General features: G+C 37.8%; 2 protein-coding genes across 6 annotated transcripts in view; one reads left to right on the top strand and one right to left on the bottom strand.

Moving 5' to 3' along the window:
- CLVS1 (clavesin 1) overlaps positions 1–5,558 on the top strand; it is an 82,188-nt gene extending 76,630 nt beyond the window's left edge. Inside the window, exon 6 of the mRNA XM_060775382.2 lies at positions 4,238–5,558. Coding sequence (XP_060631365.1) covers positions 4,238–4,325 — 88 coding nt within the window. The 3' untranslated portion in view covers positions 4,326–5,558. The remainder of the gene's footprint in view (positions 1–4,237) is intronic.
- Positions 5,559–5,600: 42 nt separating this feature from the next.
- The window catches only part of ASPH (aspartate beta-hydroxylase), a 125,282-nt gene continuing 108,385 nt past the window's right edge, over positions 5,601–22,497 (bottom strand). For all 5 annotated transcript variants that reach the window (XM_060775379.2, XM_060775376.2, XM_060775378.2 and 2 more), the window contains 4 exons: positions 20,696–20,831; positions 17,690–17,781; positions 15,758–15,891; positions 5,601–8,628 (listed from right to left, as the gene is read on the bottom strand). In XM_060775379.2, coding sequence (XP_060631362.2) covers positions 8,478–8,628; positions 15,758–15,891; positions 17,690–17,781; positions 20,696–20,831 — 513 coding nt within the window. In that variant the 3' untranslated portion in view covers positions 5,601–8,477. The remainder of the gene's footprint in view (positions 8,629–15,757; positions 15,892–17,689; positions 17,782–20,695; positions 20,832–22,497) is intronic.

Raw genomic sequence — 22,497 nt, 5'->3', positions numbered from 1 at the left:
GTTAATAGTAGGCAGCCCTTGCAATTCCTGCTTTTTGAAACCATGATGGCATCCCTGTTGCCACATAATTGGCCACTATTGTGCTGCTGAAATCTTGCAGGCCTTCCTTCCATTCTGTTCATTTCTTCAACGACAGAGTCCCTTTCTCCCTTCCCATTCCCCTTCTCTTCTTTAAAGTAGACATATTTCCTATATACTTTGAAGAGTGTAATTCTTTTGACATTTTAAAAAAGAGAATATAAAAACCCATTTTTAGCAAAAGTGTTTGCAAATGGTGTGGGCTCAAAGGGTTGAAGTGAGATCAACATGCTATGGCAATATGATGTGGTTTTCATTGCTTTTGTATGTCCAAGTGCAAGATTTATCTTCATTTTATTCTTTGTTTCATGGTGACTTTCCAGAGGAACTAAAAATGGAATGGGGATCCAGCTTATAAACTGGTTTCAGAGAAGCTAAATATGGCCTTTAACCATTGCATGTTGTATGGTACTGCAGGTGGGAAACTTTAATAAGGTGGCTACCTGTTTCAGAACACTTCCGTGGTCTGACAAAATTCATCTCCAACCACAAAAAGTTGGTTTTTTAAAAAATCACCGAAAATGTCAATTTTTCTAAACACAGAAAAGTGCTGTTTTTGAAATAAGGAGCACACTAACAATTTGCCTTTTAAAAAAAGAGAATTGTGCTTCCCAGTTATTTTTAGAAGCTTGATTCTTCATTACTTTTGAAAAAGGGAGAGGGAGAAAGAGAAGTAGAGAAGGGGGAAGAGCGAGCAAGCGGAAAAGAGAATGGCAGCAGAAGCAAATATTGCAGTGTTTCTCAGCCTTCCTAATACTGCGGCCCAGTAATACAGTTCCTCATGTTGTGGTGACCCCTAACCATTTATTTGTTTGTTTGTTTGTTTGTTTACTTCATTTATATACCGCTTTTCTCAGCCCTCAGGCGACTCAAAGCGGTTAACAACAGCAAAATTATTTTCGTTGCTACTTCATAACTGTAATTTAGCTACTGTTATGAATCATAATGTAAATATCTGATATGCAGAATGTATTTTCATTCACTGGGTCAAATTTGGCCCAAATTTGGGGAGGGGAATTGCTTTTGTCATTTGGGAGTTGTACTTGCTGGAATTTATAGTTCACCTACAATCAAAGAGCATTCTGAACTTCACCAATGATGGTATTGAGCCAGTCTTGGCATACAGAACTCCCATGACCAACAGAAAATACTGCAAGGGTTTGGTGGGCATTTACCTTGAGTTTTGGAGTTGTAGTTCACCTACATCCAGAAAGCACTGTAGACTCAAACCATGATGGATCTGGAGCAAACTTGGCAGGGATACTCAATATGCCCAAATGTGAACACTGGTGGAGTCTGGGAAAAACAGACCTTGACATTTGGGAGTTGTAGTTGCTGGAATTTATAGTTCACCTACAATCAAAGAGAATTCTGAATGATAATTCTGAACCAACTATAGAATTGGGCCAAACTTCCCACACAGAACCCTCATGCCTTGAAGGGACTCCCTCCTCCCGCCTCACACAGTCTCCCTCCCCTGCACACCACGCTGCCATGTGCTGAGTACACCTGCTCTCCCCTCCCCACTTGGAGTATCAGAAACAGCCCTCCCCTTGGCTGAGGGCCGGTTGAGAAGCCAGCCAATCACAGCAGAAGAGGGCTTTTGGTGGGAAGATTCACCATCTGGTTCGAAAAAGGACAGGTGGAGAGATTTTCAGCTTTCTCTGCCAAAGGGGTTCCTAAGACCATCAGAAATATGTTTTCTGATGGTCTTTGGTGGCCCCTCTGAAACCCCCTCGCTACCCACCCAGGGGTCCCAACCCCCAGGTTGAGAAACACTGAATTATTAGGTACTACGAAAATCTGGCTGAGGGCACATGTTGGCACACATAGGACAGAAATCTCCCAAAAAGATAAGATCCTTTCTATTTCTCCTATTGAATGTTGTATTTGCCTTCAGAAGAAAACAGTGGCGACTGCAACCAGTTAAAATGTGTTTGCTAATCCCAAACCTTTTTAGATTAGTGTTTTCAAGGAGATAACATTCTTCCAAATCAATGTTCTGCTTTTGCTTGCCTATTTTTGCACTGCAGTGCTTTAAAGCAACTGCTGGTGATTTTTATGAGGAATATAATTTGTACTTTTTAAGTCTAGCTAATGCTTTGGGGGCATTCAACATGAATGAATCACTACCTAATATTAACTCTGATATGAGTGGTAAATCCCACAATGGATTTGGAACACAGTGTTCAGTTATTGCTTCAAAAATTACCTGAAACCTAAAGCAGTAAGTATAAAATATTACAGTATTCAGGTTTAACCATAATTCAACATTAGTTTTCCTTAGATGACTCAGACTGCTTCAAATGTTTCAAATGGAGGGTGAAATAATGTATGTGTTCCGATGGACTTTTCCTTTAGAAAACTTATAAACCAAATTTCTAGACCCCATTTGAATGGAAGAGAAGTTTAGAAAGCAGTTTGGAGGCTTTGGAAAAAAGAGGAAAACAAATTTAAATTGTGTGCGGGTGGCATGATAGATGTTTAAAACTCTTATATACATCGGTACCCATCAATCACAAAAATGCATATTTTCCTTTATGATACCTCAAGATAGGTCAATATTTCAACTGTGTTATGAAAACATAACCATAACATGTCAAGTCTGTAGATTCTAGAAGTACCCACATAGGATGATGAAGGGGGTGCTTATGCCACAATGCTTTACGGATACAATCAAGTAGAGCCCACAGAATGCTCAAAACAGAAATTATGATGAAATAGGACAAAATCATAGAAAATAATTTTCAGATGAGTTAGTTGTAGAACTTGGGGGAAGTACTTCTGTGGCTATAGGCCCTTTCACATGACATAATTCCTGTATACCTATATTGCCACTTTAATTGCCATGGCAATATCCTATGGAGTCCTGAGAGTTGCAATTTAGAAAAGGTACTTAAGTCTCTGCAAAAGTGCTCAAGTGTCTCAGCTGACTATGAACACAAGGATTTAATATGACACTGTAATGACAGTTAAAATACAATCATTCTTTTATAACTATAAACCAGTGTATAAACCAAAGAAGTAACTTTTCCGAGTTTCACTTTTTTGCAGTAAACAATGAATAGTTTATTAGCATCTTAAAGATGAGCAGATATTACAGCAGTGGTTCTCAACCTTCCTAATGCCACGACCCCTTAATACAGTTCCTCATGTTGTGGTGACCCTCAACCATAACATTATTTTCATTGCTACTTCATAACTACATTTTTTCTATTGTTATGAATTGTAATGAAAATATCTGATATGCAGGATGTATTTTCATTCACTGGATGAAATTTGACACAAATATCAGATACGCCCAAATTTGAATACTGGTGGAGGTGAGGGAGGTATTGATTTTGTCATTTGGGAGTTGTATTTGCTGTGATTTATAGTTAATCTAAAATTTTAGAGCATTCTGAACTCCTCCAACAATGGAATTGAACCAAACTTGGCACACAGAACTCCCATGATCAACAGAAAGTACTGCAAGGGTTTGGTGGGCATTGACCTTGAGTTTAGTTGTAGTTCACCTACATCCAGAGAGCACTTAAAGAATGATGAATCTGGACAAAACTTGGCACAAATACTCAATATGCCCAAATGTGAACATTGGTGGAGTTTGGGGAAAACGGAGCTTGACATTTGGGAATTGTAATTGCAGGGGTTTATAGTTCACCTACAATCAAAGAGCATTCTGAACCCCACCAACAATAGAATTGGTCCAAACTTCCTACACAGAACCCCCATGACCAACAGAAAATACTGTGTTTTCTCATGGTCTTTGGCAACCCCTCTGACATCTCCTCGTGACCCCCCTCAGGGGTCCCAACCCTCCAGGTTGAGAAACACTTATTACAACATTTGCTTTCACGAGATTGAAATTAATATACAAAAACAAATACATCAATAACTCTACTGCTGTTGTAAGTGCTACAAGACTGTTGATTTCTTTCATATCAAATAAAATATTCCACCCCTTCCCAAAACTGGATTAAGAATTTGATGCAGTTAAATCATTCCAACTCACCATATTATAGGCTGAGTTGAATCAGAATCACACTCTTAGTTCTGTGAAAGCTTTTAAATAAGGTCTAGTTTCACCTTTTCAAAAATACATGGAAGGAAATGCATTTCTTAATGCGAAAGCAATGTTAACACCTATGTTTTCTTTCAGGTCTCAGTCAGTGGTGGAACCTGGAACGCTGAAACATGAGGAACAGCATGAGAATGAGAATACCCAGCCACTCCTGGCTCTGGACTGAGTCTGAATTCATCGTGAAACACAAATGCATTATCAGACTTTCATGGTGCAAAAAAACCCATGAAGCAAAAGACAGGTTTAATACACATCAACACACATTCAGCTTGAAAGCCAAGCTCTCCATCTTTGCAGAGCAAGTACAGATCATCACCAGCCATATGTCGATGTGGCCAAAGCCAAAGAGGAGATTCCTCATGGCCCAGAGTTTTAAGCTAAAGAGTTTGATTGTAAAATATAAGTTTACCCTTCCCCCTTTCTTTCATGACATATGAGTATTAAGAATGGTTGCCGCTTAGGGGAGGCTACTTTCTGTGATCACATACTCAAGATGCATCAGTTGAGGTTTTCCAGTATTGCTTAAGCAGGGATTGTCAAAATCTCAGAGTGTAGGAAAGAGAGGGAAATGAAATAGAAGGCATCTTGAATGTATTATTGTAACAACAGGCTTAACTCATTTTGCAGCACATCGATAGTGGCCATGGGCAATCATTTGCAACATATCTGGAGCGCACCTGATTGGGGAAGGATTTATTGCAGATTCCTCCATCCATTTTCTGTACTTCCCAGCATTTCCCTTTTACATAAATAAATAAACAATGCTAAGCAATCACCAGCAGAAATTTGTTCAGCTCTCCGGTATGTGATCTTATCACCTGAACTCTTTCCAGGGATCACTTATTTTGGTCCAGGGGAATGGGACCATTCTTAACTTTTGGAAGCCCTTATAACCTGTCTGCTCAATGTGATGAGAAAACTGGGATGCAGACACAGGTAATTTGGAAATCAGTTGTTTAAGTTTAACAATATGGATTGTTCTCTACTTCATGCACCCTACAGACAACAGCACTGGGTAGAATAGATGTGGTAGTGGCAGTAAAGGCAAAAAGGAAGCATTAGAGCTCAATGGAAATACTATTGGTGATTAATGTTCCACTCCAGGTTCTTTCATTTAGGTCACTTCAACAAATGAAAGCTCAGCAGAGCTGTTTAACCACCTTCTCTCCTGCAATCAGCTAAAGGTATAGCCAGAGGGCTTGGCTGACTGCAGATACAGGCCATGCTTATAATGGAAAGGGAAAACTCGCAATGAATTATTCAATATGCCTCCATTAGAATGAACTGTGGGAAAAGAAAAGGGGGAAAAAGTGTAGAACTGAAATGCCAAAGATCAGTTTGCCATTCCTTTGCTCTATTTGCAGAAACAACAACACCCATGCCTACACTGAAATGAAAACAGGTAAAAATAATAATAAAAGAAGATTCCACTGTAATCAAATGGCTTTTGCTGTGGCTTTATTTTCTCAAATAGCTGGAAACATGTTAGTTGCATTCTCAACTAGCCGGGGATGTGTTACTCACATTTGACAGCTGTAAGTAACAGCCATTTTCCAAACCTTAATCAAACCGTACATTTAAGCCATAAACAGAAAGCAGTTAATTTTCTTAAGGATGGCTATGTGACTTGTAGGTCATACTCAGAAGCAAAAGCATTCATTTCGCCATACCCATTTGTAATGAATCAAACCATGATGTGTTAATGTCATCCTTTCTTTGTGGAATATCTTTCAGGAACTGTTCAAATCTAATGTTTAGAGCTAAGGATGTTGCTTGTATAGAGCTGCTGCAGAGATAATTTAGCTATAGTTTCTATTGTTCCTGATGGCCAAATAAATATTGAACTTAGTCTCTCATGTATAAATGAAGTTCTATAAAACCAGTAACACGTAAGCCAAGCCTTTGTCTTTTCTCGGTGAAATACAGGATCTCCAGTTGTATTACTTATTCTGCATTATTGCTTATGCTGCTTTATTTGCTAACCCTTTGTCATAGGGGTTATAAATTAAAGCTGACGATAATTCATAAAAGAAAAGAAACGGAGTTTTTACTAATGTATTTGTCATAGGAAAAAGTGTGCTGGCTTAAACTCTCACTTCTACTACCATGGACTTTATACCCTCTTGAAATGATGACCAAATGCATTGTAAATCTTGAGAAAGGTTGAAATGAGTATTAAAATCTTAGCTAAAGGTCTGTGTAATTTATTTTCATAACAATAAAAAATGTTATTGGAAAATGCCAGTTGACATCCAAATTAGCAATTTCAAGTCAAGTAATAAACCTTAAAATGAAGTGATAAATAGGCCTGTGTGTGGATTGTCCTATATCCCAAGAGACCTGAGCAAAACCAGAAAGCTTTCCTGGGCAAGATTCCTTTAAAAATTGTCTCTGCCATTAGCATTTTCACACAGAGCTGTAACAGAATTACAAAGAAAGATCGAGGTTGAGTCATATACACAGAGTACATATTTGTAAGCAGTTCTGCAAGGCTTTTATATAAGGCTTGGTTATCCCAGCAGCCACAGCTCACGGAAACAAGCACTTTGATTCCTTGCTTCCAGTGAAAAATGTAGCAGCAATTGTAGTGTTGAAGCTGTTAACATAAAGATATAAAATCCACAATGCTACACTGAAGGCACTTGATTTTAATGCATAATATCCAACTGCACATAATGGGCAACAATCTACCGGTAGGAGCACCTTTAGTGTTGTTTGCTTTATTCTGTTTGCCAGTCACATACCTCTGCTACCTGTTTTCAGGCAAAACTCAGATGAAATAATATTGAGCCAATTAATGTTAAAGGAAAATGTAGCCCGTGGTTTTTCAATTGTGACAAAAACCAGTACTAAACATTTCCTTCATATCTAGTATGTATTTAGTACCTATTTCCTTCTCATCTAGTACCTATCTGAATATTCTAACCTTTCAAAAATTGTTTGGATTCTACTGCCCCTAAGCAGAAACTAAAAGTTCTGGTGGATTTCATACCACAAAGCATGTGTCAAATTTGGAAACCTTACTTTTTGGTTTCAAAACTCCCAGAACCACTTGGACATGCTGCCTAGGGAATCCAGAGAGGTATAGTTTCCAAAGTAACTTTTCTGAGCTCTGAGCTGTTTGCAGGCAAAGTCTGGCACTTCCTGACTGACTACAAAGGCATCAGAGGAGGTTATTCCCTGTTGGTGAATATGAAAATGAAAATATGAAAGTTGCTTTTTCTCTGTTGCTTTAAATAGCTCCGCACCGTAATAATGCGATTGCCACTTCACACAAGCAGGATAAATCCCAGCACAATACAAACATTAATGTAAAACACAAAACTGATCACAGTTAAGTATAGAATAAAAATGCTATCATAACCCAGAAGAAGAATGGCTCCAAAATTGATTTCATCACAGAACAAACAGCCCATTAATCAGAGTTTGTGTGATTCCTGTTGAAATTATAAGCTTTTTACTGTATAGGAAACTTGAAGGCAAAATGTACATATTATTGAAAGTCTCAATGCCTCTTGGTATGGCTCCAAGTACTTTGTGTTAGGGGTAAACACAGATACTAATGCTGTTATAAACATTCTTAACCAAGACTGAAGAAAGGAAATTGGTATTCATCATCCCAATTAGAAGGAAAAACACATACTCAGTATATTGTACAGCTCCTAGTGAAGGCTTCTTGTTAACATTGTTTTTACAAAATAAATTCAAAGAAACATACAAAAGTGGTTCATAAAGAGCAAAACGGATATCTATACATATGTGGTAGAAAAATACAATTATTTCTATTAAAAAACCCGCACACAATATCAAACCATTTACTCATACTTTCTATAGCTCGCACTGTAAATCCACAGATTTAAATCTAAAGACTTTACTAAACATTTCCTCCTTGCCTGGCTGAAATATAGGTGGGCTTACAAGGACAGATATATCACAATCCACTGAACATTGCCGCTCCACAACCCCTCTTTGTCAGAAGATTGGTATCTTTATGCAAGCCTTTAGTTTAGCATCCAGATGACTAGAGTACCAAAGGTATGTCTAACAGTGGTACTGAAAACACAGGCATAACAAAATACTGGCCCTGGCATATGTCATAGTCTGAAGCATGGCACAAGACATTCTTTGGCTGATAAAATATAGGCATCTGTACTTGTAGCATGAATACAGAACTATAAAGATCAGTGCTGTAATGGCATTGGCATAATACATAGAACAGGAAGTTTCAAAGTCTATAAAGAGATTTCTTCATCCAGTTCAGTTTCACTTTTGTTTTACCAGCAAGAAATATGGATCTCAAAGAAGGAAAGCATCACACTTAAATGGCTGGAAGGGTGAGCCGCTGTTGTGGTGTTAACTCTGGATGCCAGACATCTACAATGAATATCAGGCGATATGATTGCGCATCCTGCCACACTTCATGTTCAAAGGAATCATCAAAGATGACAACCTTCCCTTCTTCCCAAAACCTGAAAGACAAAATAGGTCATTTTTATTTGCTACTTTTAAGGCTGGAGTGAAGAACACATGGCCCAGGGAACAGTATATGCAATAATTCTGGTTCATACCCCTGAAAGTAGGAAAAACATAGCTTCAAATGGACTGAAAATTAATCTGGAAGTGAGTGACATCATAGCACCTCTGGTTTCAGTTTGGAGCAACAATGCATTCCACCAAGGAAAGAGTGAGGAAGATACCAGTCCTACCCTAAGAACTCAGAGCTTCCTCCCGTCTCCCCATCACCTCGTCACTGCTGATTCACTTTCAATGGTACAAGCAGCACAGACAGAGAAAGAAAGAGAGAAGCAAGCTTGAGAGCCTGGACTCCAGATCTGGGATCTGGCTTCTTTCCCTCTCACTCTGGCTACTAGTGCCATCAGGAATGGAGGTGGCAGTGGCATGGGCAATTACGAGCCACCGCCTAATGCTCTCTCACACAGAGCTTCTCCTTGTCTCATCATCCCCTCATCACAATATTTCTTATTTTTAATTATATATAAAAATTACCTAAGTGGACCGAGCAGCCGCATTACAGCAGAATACCGGGGACTCACTGGAAGTTAGGAGACCACCAAAAAGACAGCCTATTTGCCAATGTTATCATATTGATTCTGATGGCTCCCATCCCACATGCTTTTTGCAGCTTAGAAATGGAATGTCATGCATCCTAGGCTCCTGAGACGATTTCTGATAATCTTCTTCCCCCCTCCTTTTTTTTTTAGGACACTGTTTTTAACAATGACATGACAAATCCTAATGGGCACAGGCAGGAAATCCCCTGCATTGTGGGATGGGCTCCATCTCTTTCCATTCAAAAATGATTACAATGGTTAAAACATTGGGGGAGGGAGGGTTGTCTTGTGGGATAAGCTCCTATGAGACACATTTTTTGAAGCTCAATTTTTTGGGGAAAAGTGCACCTTAGAATCCATTAAGTAGGGTAATCACTGTTGTTATGCAGACTAAAGGCACAATATCCTAGTTTGACAAAGATCGTGGAAAATAAATTGTTACTAAATAAGAATGTAACCTGTTAAAGCAGTGGTTCTCAACCTGTGGGTCCCCAGATGTTTTGGCCTTCAACTCCAAGAAATCCTAATAGATGGTAAACTGGATGGCATTTTTGGGAGTTGTAGGCCAAAACACCTGGGGACCCACCAGTTGAGAACCACTGTGTTAAAGAATTAGTACATATAAACAGAAGAAAAGAAAATCACAGCCAAAAAAGGCAGTTCAATTAACATGATCTGTCCATTAGTGAATGTTCTATAGATAGAATATTAATAAATCTTCTATCTGCAGTAGGAAAAATGGAATGAGAATAAATCTCCATTTTCAGCTGTTGCAAAATACAGGTTAATTTGTTACTGGGCTTCAGGTAATGTATTTCTGGGACTAATATAAGGCTGAATATCTCTCCCTTCCCCCAATATATTGAGTTCCTTTATCTTTCATTCTAGAGCTATTGTGTTTCAGACTGGTTATTAGCATTGCTATTATAAATCCTCTCCTTCCTTCTTTTAATCCAGCTCAATGAAGTCAACAAGACAGTTCTTAAACTATACCGTCATTTTCGTTCTGAAGTATAAAGCTGATAAGCAACATGTTTTGCTCAAGTAAAATGAGGGTGTATCATAACATTTCACAGACTTTTCTCTTATTTTAAGAAAGTCTTTTGGCACTTTTCATAAGAAGAATGAAGTAGAAAAATTATACTGCCTCCTGGATGATAAGAATAAATTGTTTCTAATACTTAAACAATGTCACTGGCCTCAACAGCATTAAATTAAACCTTGAAGGCCCATGGAATCATTAAAAAAAAAGTCTTCTGCTTCCATGAAAATATTTACCGGACAATCATCTTTATAATGAACTTGTTATATTACTCGTGCTATGACAGTCCACTATTCCTGCATCAAAGCTTCCTATAATTACATTTAGTGTAAAATTCTGAATATTTCAGCCTTATATGATTGCAAACATAGTGTTGCATCAAAAAAGTAACTAACCAGCAAGGTCTGAGCAGTTGATGCCATCGCACATTTGCTAGTGGTAAGCTAAGGCATGGGGTCATTATTTGGCAAATGGATTGGTCAATGCATAAATTGGGACTCAAAGTGGCTTACAGATTGGCCACTTCAGTGCCACATTGCAATACAGAGTATATAAAATACAGCACATTAAAAATCAACAAAAATATGAATACATAAACTGTTAAAAATTGTTAAAACCATATTTCTAAAACTGTGTTGGTCCTTCACGTCCTTCATGTTGCTACATATAAATTCTGTGTTGCGCTATTCCTGAATGCCTGATCCCAGAGCCATGTCTTAATTTTTTTTCTAAAGACACGGAGGGAGGGGGCCAATCTAATAACAATGGGGATGGAGTACAATACTCGAGGGGCCACCACTGAGAAGGCCCTGTCCCTCGTCCCCACCAATCGGCCTTGGGAAAAGTGTGGGATCGAGAACAGGGCTTCCCTGGCAGATTTTAATGCTCGAGATGTTCGGACAGGTAAGTTGGACCAGAACCGTTTAGGGCTTTATAGGCTAAAGCCAGCACTTTGAATTGTGCGTAGTAGTGAATCCATTGTCCACGGTTCTCACAGCTGTAACCAATAAAGTTGTGACTATTTCAGTAAATGTATGTTTGTGTTGTATGGTTCACTACCTAAAGCTGTCTCCCCTGGCTGCTTGAGTAAAGGCAATGGATCATAGGGAGAGAGAAATAATTTTCTCTGGATCTACATTGGGGCTCAGGCTGCAGATTTCCATAAATGCTTTACTGGAAAGCCAGTAAAGTATGTCCCTCCCAATGCTGTTGGAGTGCACCTCCTATATTTTCTTACCATTGGTTTTGCTAGGAAGGACTGAGGTGTTCCCCAGCATCTGGGCAGTCCTCCAAAAATTGGCATTGTTAGCAGCTACTTTTAAAGTTAGGTTGCGATACTTCCATCTCTACCCTCAATTCCCAATTCACGGATTACTTCACTAAAGCACCAATCAATTAGCAAGTTCAGCAATTGCTCATCTTGTCTTAGTGCTTGTCCTAATTCTACAGCAATGGTTAGATGCAGAAACATAGTCTCTCTACAATTAATCTCTGATGAGAACAAAACTGAGCTTTAAATACTGCAGACAACCTTGGACATCTCATTAGCATCGAGATTTAAACAACAGAAGGAAATTCAGGAGAGAGCAATAAAACAAAAGAGGCAATTAAAGGAAAGTTTTCAAGGAATTAATAGGAAAGATCCTGCACTCCATTTAAGACACATTACCTTAGGGATAGGGAATCTTTGGTCATCCAAATGTTTCAGCCTGGAATTTCCATAATTCCTGATCATGAGTTATGATTATTGAAGTTGCCCGGAAATGAAGCTTAAAACTTCTGAAAGCGCAAGTTTTCTGCTACCTTGCCTTAAAATTCGCCTACTTTCAAATAAATCCATGTTTTGACCAATATTGTGACTATGGGTACATCTACATTGTTGAATTAATGCAAATTGACGCCACTTTAACTGCATGACTTGATGCTATGGACTCCTGGGAACTGCAGTTTAGTGTGTGGCAGAGAAGGCTACAAAACTTGTAGAAATTTTAAAACTGAAGCTCCTAGGATTCAATAGGATTCAGCTATGACAGTTAAAGTGCTGTCAAACTGCATTAATTCTATGAAGTAGACTCACCCAAATACAGAGACTAAAATAATGTAGTATAGTATGATATACTAGTGCAGTACAATAACCATCAAGGATAAATGACAGTTATTCAAACTAGTAAAATTGATTGCCATATGGCATAGTGGAGCCCATTGCATTGCTCCATTAAAATGTGCAACATCACAAAATGTTAGTAGCACAGACCAATATTTCAATAAAGTATCTCTCTAGACACTGAAGTCCGTATTAAAAATGTAAAAGCATTGTATTATTATTATTATTATTATTATTATTATTATTATTATCTTTATTTGTACCCCGCTAGCATTAAGCAAGACAGTAAACAAAAACAATACATCATAACACAATAAAACTAGGGCCGGGCCAAATGTAATGGGTACAGATTAAAAGTGCTGAGTATGACAGGTGAAATATACGATTTAGGGTGAGTGCAATGTGCAGATAATCTTAAATCTCTGATAAAGTGCATCTGGGACATAATGCTAGGGTTTCCTATTCTGGTAAGGCACACCGGAACAGCCAGGTCTTCAAGATAAACTGAGAGAAATGTTGGGTGCGATCCCATGGTTAGGAATACTAATAGATAAGGGAGTTCATGATGGATGGAAGTTTATTAAAAATGAACAGCCCAATACCTAACAAATTTCTTAAAGCTGTTAAAATTGAACAAATTGCAAATTCATAAACAGAAAGATGAGTAGATCTTTAACAATGCATCATACTTAATTTAGGAATTTATGAAAGGTCTTGTGCTGACTATTATATATTTTCTGTTTTCTAGCAGTAGTCCTTTGCATACACAGCAGTACAAAATTACTAGTAGGAGAGAGATAATTGCTCATTCATTCTTGGGCCAGTGTAATACTGCCAATTATTAAAACAATCAGGAGTAGCTGCAGGGCTTTTGTGCTCCCTCCTGTCATCCCTGCTCTTGTACAGTGACAATTGACCAGGCAGAGTTTGCAGCAACCATTGTAACAGCAGCTACTTTCAGTGTAATTAGGACTGGTTATGTTCCTGCTTAATCTAGATTCTGCAGCTATAAGCCTGGTTAGCCTTAAGAGTAATTCATACCACTGTCTATTGGGTGTTGCCATGGTTTGGCCTATAAAAAGAAATTTGTGTTCTATAAAGGAGAAAATAGGCAGAGGATGAATGTGATGTGATCCTGTAATCTGCTCTATATTCCTAATAAATTAGTTTTATGTCTGTTTAATGCTCAGGGTGATGACTAGTAATAAGACAGAAGAACGCAGATTAAAAAAAACCCAGTGTTATTTAAACTCATTAAAAAAAGCCCCCATCAGATTAAAGCTTGCTTCAGTGAAACAGCAGCTTGGGTACCAAAAGCTGATTTCAGATGTTGTTTACAAAAGTGAAAACAACCTGCTTCAATTTGCATTTTTCTGCTCATAGTGATCATGTTGACACCACATGCCTCCTTATTCAAATGAAAGCAGCATTACCAGCCAAATGTTTCCTCTATGTGAGCCCATTTTGGTGTTAAAGGACAGTCCTGTTATGATCACATGTGATATATTTTGCATTATTTCTGGTCACATGGCCGTAGCAGGTCTGCTATCAACACTGACAAAGAAACAACAAGAAGTACTGTTTACCCACAAACATAAAGACATTACATATATTAGAAACCAAAATTTTCTCATTACTTTATTTTCCAGATCACCAGACTGGGCCACAGCAATGCATGGCAGGGGACAGCTAGTGTGTGTGTGTGTGTGTGTGTGTGTTTATACTGTATTTTTAGATCCTGATAGAGGTAATAGCAATTATTTGCACAATTATGTAATTATCTTGCATAAATAAACCTTCAAAAGAATTAAGGCTATTGAATGTTTGCAAAACCAATCAGAGGACCTCCTATCTATGTGTGCCACTTACCCACTCAAACTCCCATTCCCCAGCTCAGCAATAAATTCACCTCAGACCACAAGGGCATGGGAAATAACCCAGGTCCAGAAAACTCTGGGGGGAAATGTGTATATTTTGAACTTGGATTTAAGCACTCAGGGGTGAAAAACAACTGAATCAGACTTGAACCCTCAAGGAAGTTATGTGTTATGCCAGCACCAGATATGGGATGAGTTCGAGTTTTTTTAACCATGTAGACAGCCCTCAGTGTTCTTGTCCACCAGCAAAGATCTCATTTGTTCTCCATTTAAGAGAATGTTAGGAGCATTTTAAATGACAATCAAGTCATCACCAGTATTGCACATACCACAAGGTTTCAACTCAGATTAAGCTCAATTCAAAATTGATCGAGAGTGGTAAACATCTGATCACTTTGAACTAATATGACATGACCGCACAAGTGATCAAAACAGCTGTCTAAATGATACTAGCTTCCATTCATCATCAACTCTAAACAGATAACAGTCATGGGGTGTAGGGTAAACTCTTCATCTCATTATCAGGTCTCTGAGCAACCCACTCCAACGAGGGATGCCAGTCCTTGACTATTTCATCCTCCCATGTGAAGATGAATGCTTATGGCAGTTGTCTCCCTGCTAAAAGAGAAAACAAATATTCTTCCATAGTAATATCCCTTCATTGATGTTCCAAAGTGATGTGCCCTTTCTGTCCTCTGATGGGGGGAGGGAAAAGGTGCAAAGCACACTCTCTCAACCCCACCGTGTGATGAGGGGAGGAGGGATACGCACCGGGTATTGCCAACACAACAGCCATGACCTATTCCCACTCTCCTAGGTAATATAACTGCTGAAAGCAGATCTATTTCTGTTAGGAATTTATGACAAAAACTTGGAAAAGGACAAAGACAAAATCTTATTCTTAGCACTAACGGCTGCGAGAATGTGCTATGCCAGAAAATGGAGACAAGAAGAGATACCAAAAGAGGACGACTGGATAATAAAAATGCTAGATATTAGAAACCTAGATAAGCTTACCTTCCTACTGTTGAAAAACAAAGAAATTAGAAGAAAAGAAACAGACTGGAGAGAGGTCACTGAATATTTAAGAAAGAAGAAAAAAGAAATAGTGACTTGAGAAGGACAAATGAAGACTGTAACGCGATAAAAAGTGGGAAAGAAGAAAACAAAGAACTATAGTAATGAGGAAATGAAAAAATGAGTTCACACGGAAGACTTTCGGAAGATACCAGGAGGTCATTTTTTAATTTTTTTTTCATTTTTTCCCTTTTTTTCCCCCTTTCCTTATCTTTTTCTTCACTCTCTTTTCTCATCTTCTTACTTTCTACCATCATCTATGATGATTTTTATGATATTTGTGTATTTTGAAGAAAATCTTTTAAAGTATATTTTTTTAAAAAGTAATATAACTGCTTTGGAGTTTGTGCTTTGGCTTCTATACCAGCTCTTAATATATTTGCTTCCCAGTGTGATACACTTGGAACACAGATGCAAAAATAATACCTTGTTTCTTGTGCGCAGCGGATCCTGCAGCCTTCTTTGGGAATCACCAAGCCTAAATGCATCCTCAACCGACAATTAGTAGGTCCTGTGTGAGGCCAGACATGTGTCCCAGGATGCATAACAGAATATTTGATCTGCAGAGAGAAGTACAGTTACTCTAGAATAAAGGACCATGTTCAGCTCAATCCAAAATGAAAACCTAACATTGCCATCCCTTCTTACATTAGAATTCCAGCTGTACTTTTCGACCCTTGGGCTCATTAACAGGCTTACTAAAAAAAGGATTTGAACTCTCCAACCCTAACGAGACCAGAATGTCCACACGTTATTCCTGAATTTTCTTTAAAAAATAAAGTGACTGACATTTTCACTGTAAAATGAAAAATGTGTAAGAAAACAACCTTTCATTTGTATTTGTTGATACTGGCAATGTTGCATAAATCTGAAGAAGTTTCTTCACATTTGGAAAAAAAAACCCCTGTCTGTCACAGACAAAATATGCTTCCAGTGCATTTGATGATTTTTCTGCAGGTGCAATCGTTTTCCATTTTCTGCACCACAGATAAAACTCTTCCATCAGTGTGTCAGTATCTTGAAGGCATTCATTGTAAAGTGCTGTGCACTTGTCCAAGTTGAACAATGGCCATAATTAATAGGGAGGAACACTTGCAGTCCCTGGTTACTTTCCTGTACCTTTTAAACCTTTCTTGAAGCTGACTGCAGAAAAAGTCCTGAAAAAGTGTAGAAAAACTACAGATTTAGCCTATAATATTCCACAATAACAATAACACTTCCACCACTGGTCTTGCTGTGTCAAAAATCTCCTGAAATTCTTTCACAAATTCTGTTCGCACCTCCTTGGCTTTTTAAAAAGAGACTGTTGACATATTGCAGACTATTGTAGAAATGTCTATATCTACTCTTTGTAATGTTTTGCTAGGCTGAAGGAATGTCGGCAGAAGCTTTCTTAGGATGTGTCTGGCAACTATAAATTCACCATTCTGAACAGCTAAAAGGAACTGTCCAGCTTGGGAAGACGTCTCACTGTTGTATTGAGGATTCTCTTTTAGTACTTCAAGCATTCTCACCACCACACTGTACAGTTCAACAAAACATAAAGCTACATCATGGACTGCATATAAAACCTGATATTGCTATTTCACATTTCTGTGGCAAATCCTATTCTGACCCAATTTATAAACTTCCAGTAGAGAAAAAATGGAATTATATCAGCATTTTTCTCTTCAACTATATCTGTTGAACTGCTCACCTTTTATAAAATAATATCAATTATGATTCATTTTGACAACCTGTATAACAACCTTTATCATTTTTGGCACATTCCTCTTTCTATATATCTTATTTTATTTCCACCTGCCTTTTTCCCAATGAGAGACCCAGGGCAACCTATACCATAGATTAAAACATAACACAGATTAAATCAATACTAACATTGAAAGACAAAATAACGAAAAAAAGTTTTAAAAACAATATTATAACACAAAGTAAAAACAGCATTGATTTTTAAAAAGGTTAAAGGTAATAAAAACATAAAATATTTGAAAAATATAGCAACACCTTGCATTCAAACCCCTCTGCAGCAAGCAGTTAGTGGCCAAAATCTGTTAAATATAAATATTCACATCCTGGTGGAAGGACAATAAGAGATACTATCCTAGCCTCTCATGGGGGGAATTCTGTTGGCTGAGAAGGTCTTCTGCCTCCTCAAAATTCAGTTGTGATGATGGTGGGGTTGAAAGAAATCTCTCCTGGAAGATCTCAAAACCTGGAGAGACTTACATGAGACAAATACTCTTTCAGATAGTCTAGATCCAAGCCATAGGTCATGATTATTACAGTATTACCATTTTTCTGATCCAAATGTGAATCTTAAAAATCATACAAGAGAGACTGAGAATACCAGTTCAATACCTGCCCCCTTCTGCATCCAGTGGCCTCTGGAAATCGTTCTAATAAAGCACAGGTTTTGGGAACGCTGTTACAAGCTTTTTCATTTTTCCTTCCTAGGTAAAAGGAGAGCATGATGATAGTAAATTAAAGTATTCCGAACTTGAATTCTACATACTAAATGTACAGCAGTCTTAAAATTTTCCAATCATTTATCAGATATGAAAATGCTGCCTCAGAAAGATTTATTGGAAGACAGATGTGTTAAGCATGGGTGCAAAAGGCCACATGGAGATCTGCCTTTGGCACCTCAAACAGTCGTCCAGTGGTACAACACTTGTTCCCTATCACAGTGGCAAACTTTCTAAAGATAGTACATTTTCTCTCTTTCTTTCCTTCTGTGTTTAGTAGATTGCTGAAGAAGTAACTACTTCTTCTTGCTAAGGGTCTCTGAAATCTTGCAAAAGGCTTTACATTTTTGGTTTTGCTTTATAGCCTGCATTTCTCCTGGCATAAGCCAGAAAGTGTCTTACTACATAGATGCAAGGAGACTAAACCAAGGGTTGTCTGTCATGAGGGGCCTAGATGTAAAATGTTAGCCAAATTAATCATGTACCTTACGGAATGGACAAAAATGTGTATGGGTAAGAACCAACTCCTATAAATAAAGTAAGGTGTTATATTATATGTTTCCAAATAACACATTATTTAGCTTCAGTCCTCTCTGTTTTCCAATGAAAATAATTACAACCACCTCTGTATATACCTTTCAATATTTCACAGGTGAAAACTGGAACACCTATGGCCCAGCACCAGGTTTGTAAAAATTATTAATGGGAAAGGAGACAGTACCTAGGAGAGGCTGCAGGAATTTGCTTTTGCCTTGGCTGACTGGGAATGGCAAGTTCCCATGCTCTATTCTCTCTTCCCTATAGCTGCGCTAAATGAGCGCAAACTACATTTGCACTTCAAATTCAGTTTGCAGCAATTTAAATTAGCAGAGGATTAAAAGCATTCGAGAGAAAAATTGGCATTTAAAAAGCAAATTTTAAAAAGGAGTTGGATAACAAAGGATCTATTGGAACTATCCCTATCTAATCAGGACAGATGACGAGGATACCAGTTACTGTTTTAACTGGGGGAGAAAACACCACTGGCAGGTTGTGTGGTGCACTATTCTCCAGGCTACCTGACACCAGAAACTGATCCTCAGAGACTGCTACCACATTTGTGCCCGTTGGCTGCAACTTTTTATTTCTTTCCTGGCAATTCCCTGCGGATTGTACACTTGAAGTAGTCTAGGAATCACCATTTTTGGTAGCACTGATTTGCTGGGCTAGGACAAATCTGAGTTCAAGTCTCAGTCATAAAGTCCTCTAAGTGATTTGGAAACAATTAGCTTTACAAACCTCTTTTTGAATCGAATCTATGTTATACAAGCTGATGAATAGAAATGTATAAATGTAATGTAATGTATGAAAATATTAAATACTGTAGATCTTACTTGATATTGTATCCCATTAATGAAATGGTTACAGTTTACAGTGTACAAATACTTTAATTTTGGAGCAACTTTATAAAATACAAACCCTTTAAACATGACCAGTGCTTTCATGTTCTTTATTTAATACAGCAACTCTAGATGTCCTGCCCTAAAAGTATTCAGTTCTTAGATGGCATTGGTAGTCCATTCTGGCTTGCATACTTTTGCCTCCTATTAATTCCAAATGGCAGAACTGCAGCTGGTTTGTGACATGAAGACTTTTCTTTACCAATATTTTTTCCTTCAGCCAGTTTATAATGGTTCATCATTCATTTTGTGAGTATTCAAACAGACACAGGCACAAGAAGAATCATAAAAATGCATTTTGCAAATAGCAAAAAGAATTCTGTATGATCTCACCTTGCAAAAAAAGCAGTCTATAAATTTAATACACAAGTAAATTAAGTATGTGAATTTGCTTCCCCAGAATGCTCACAGTGTCATGTCAAAGTTACCAAAACAATCAGAAGTAACTCAAAGATCATTTAGTCTGGGCTTTCTTCTGGTCCACAGGGAGAGGGAGGCAACTCCAGTGGAATTTTCTGGCTCCTGTATCAATGGTTCAGTTTTAGTTTGACCTCAAATATCTATTTTGGGTATATTGTTTGACAGCTTGGATAGCTCCTTTAAAATTTAAACCGAAACCTGAATCAGATTCAGTGTTCCACTAATTTGGGACCAGTCCACAATCATTTTCACAAACTCTGTACAGAGCCTCTTTTATTCGTATCTGAACTGAAAACAGAGCCCATGTGCTAATATAGTAGATAAGTTTCCTTTCACCCTCTTCTTTCAGGATATTTTGAGTGGCTTATATCAAACTCTCAAGATGTATCCCATTTTAGCAATGTTTAGGCCAAAACCTGCTTAGAGCATTATGTGACCTAAAAAGCATTTCTGGACAGACAGAATTGATCCCATAGAAAATATACCTTCTGGGTAACCAAGCAAAAACTTCCAGTCACACATTGTGAAAGACAACAATCCACAAGGTCAAACTTACATACCATACCTTGGAAAAGGAAGAAATCTTTATCCAAATCAACATACAGCCAATTACCGGTATATATCTTTGTCAAGCTACCATAGGCTTAAGTGTAGAAAGATGGGGTATCATGGATTGAGCAAGGACCCTTTCACACTACACAATTATGGCACTGTGGTTCCACTTTAACTGCATCCATGACAGTTAAAGTAGAATCCCAGCACTATAATTATGTGTGTGAAATTGCCCTGATTTAAAAAACAAGCAAACAAAATGGGACAGATTCTGAATCTAACAAGCTTAGTAGCCCACAGAGAAGATCTTGCCCAAAGACCCCACAAAACGTAGATCTGGCCCTGGTCTGAAGTCAGCTTTCTGGATTTGCTGAACTATATCTTTACTTCACAAAAACCAACTCCTATACATTAGAGTCACAATTGCTTTCTTTTTTAAAAAAAATGGAGCATGCATACAAAATGACAAAGGGTCAGTGTTTTCGTACCTTGCTGCCACAGAGTGAACTGGCTCCAGTCACCTTTCTCCCTCAAGTTCTCATCTTCAGGCAGAAAGAGCCCCTTTCCTCTATCCATCACAGCAAGCCCTTCATCTCGAATTATTTTCCAGTTTCTTTCTAAGGACTGGCAAGGTCAAAATGTTACACAAACTATGTAGAGAGTGTTCTAATTTTTGCCTTAAAAACTAATGCAACAGTTGCAAAGCAGCATTTATCATTGTTAATTATGTTTTTTCCTCTCTTATTCTCCACCTGGTTAAGGATTTTCGATATAAAAAAAAACACAACCCCAACTACAACCATAAAATACTGCAGTTTCTCAGTTTCACATACGTTCGTATCATTAACAGTTCAATAATACCACACCTTCTTCCAGAATGGCCTCCTCTTTAATTTGCTTTTGATTTGCCTAAGGGGGTGTTCAGCAGATCATTTTACGCTGTAAGCCAACAAGAGTATTGATCTTCACAGTTGTAGCACACAAGCATTTCAGGACCAAGAGAGTTACCAAAGCATTGAGAATACAAATTGAATTGAATTTAGAAAATACAAAATTGAAACACAGCACACATATATACAGTGTACGGTTTGTAACAATGTGCAAAATCCCCAGAGTATTCCCTCCTCCTCCAATTGCAAGCATGTAAGATTTAATATCCACCATTTCAATATATATGCAAAATTCATATTCAAAAGTATCACAAGCAATCAAATAAGAACGAGTAAAAGCACAGTAATACATGGGAAAGATCTGTTTATTTTATTTTATTGAGGACTGTTGATTATAGATGCTATCAATCTAATCTGAATTTTATATTCATTGAAATCTGGTGCACTCTAGGAAATTGATGCTGAGAAAATAATGAATGTCCCAGTGCTGATGGGGAGCAGCTTTTGAATGACTTTGAAGAGTTTCCAAAAATTTTAAAAGTTGTCTAGATTTTAGAAATATCCGGAAATGACTGGTTTCAGTAATACATATTTTGTTACTATTTTAAATGGGGTGGAGAAGGATCAGCTACTGAAGATGCAGAGCCAATCTTAAGAAATGGGGCTACAAAGTGGAATCCACGACATGCTAGTGTGGAAAAGAGCAAACTACAGACCACCTGCTGCAATGCAACCTGAGCCCTGCCACATGCACAATGGAGGAGCTTCTTGCGGCAACACCAGAGGCACTCCAAGTGGCCAGATACTGGTCAAAGGACATTTAATCACCTACCAAGCTTGCAAATTTTGTGTTTTGTCTGTTTGTTTGTTTTGTTCTTTCAGAAATGTAATACAATGGTCTGGTCGCCCCTGACATGATAAACAAATAAATTGCTGTTCTCAAAACCCTTAAGACAATTCATCTTGCTGGAACTATTCTTGAGTAAATGATTTGAATTGTAATCCGGAGGTAGTTTTTCATAGGAGAATAAGGACTTGAGCAAAGTACCAGTTCTGAAGTACATTCAATGGCTCTTTAGCATGTTAGCTCAATTAATTAATTAATAACTAAATTAATAATTTAATTCTGGAATAAAGTTCATGTTACAATTCCAACTTAAGTCAATCAATTCAGTTAGAAATAAATTTAATTAAGCTGTCCCTTTTTGTTAGAAATTGTCCAACTTGAGTGGTAACTTAATTGATTTTAATTAGTTGGTTCCTATCACTGAATTCCAATGTAATTGAATTATTTTTCACAGCAGGCCAGGCTATTAATTTACCTCTAGCAGTATTCAAGGCCATTCATCCAAAATGTGTGTGACCTTAGATGTAGTTCCAGGTACAAAATAATTCTATGG

The sequence above is a fragment of the Anolis sagrei genome, chromosome 4 (genome assembly GCF_037176765.1).
Source record: "Anolis sagrei isolate rAnoSag1 chromosome 4, rAnoSag1.mat, whole genome shotgun sequence".
Classification (NCBI taxonomy): Eukaryota; Metazoa; Chordata; class Lepidosauria; order Squamata; family Dactyloidae; genus Anolis; species Anolis sagrei.
Note: the sequence above shows the minus strand (reverse complement) of the source record. Positions and strands in the feature narration are given on the sequence as shown.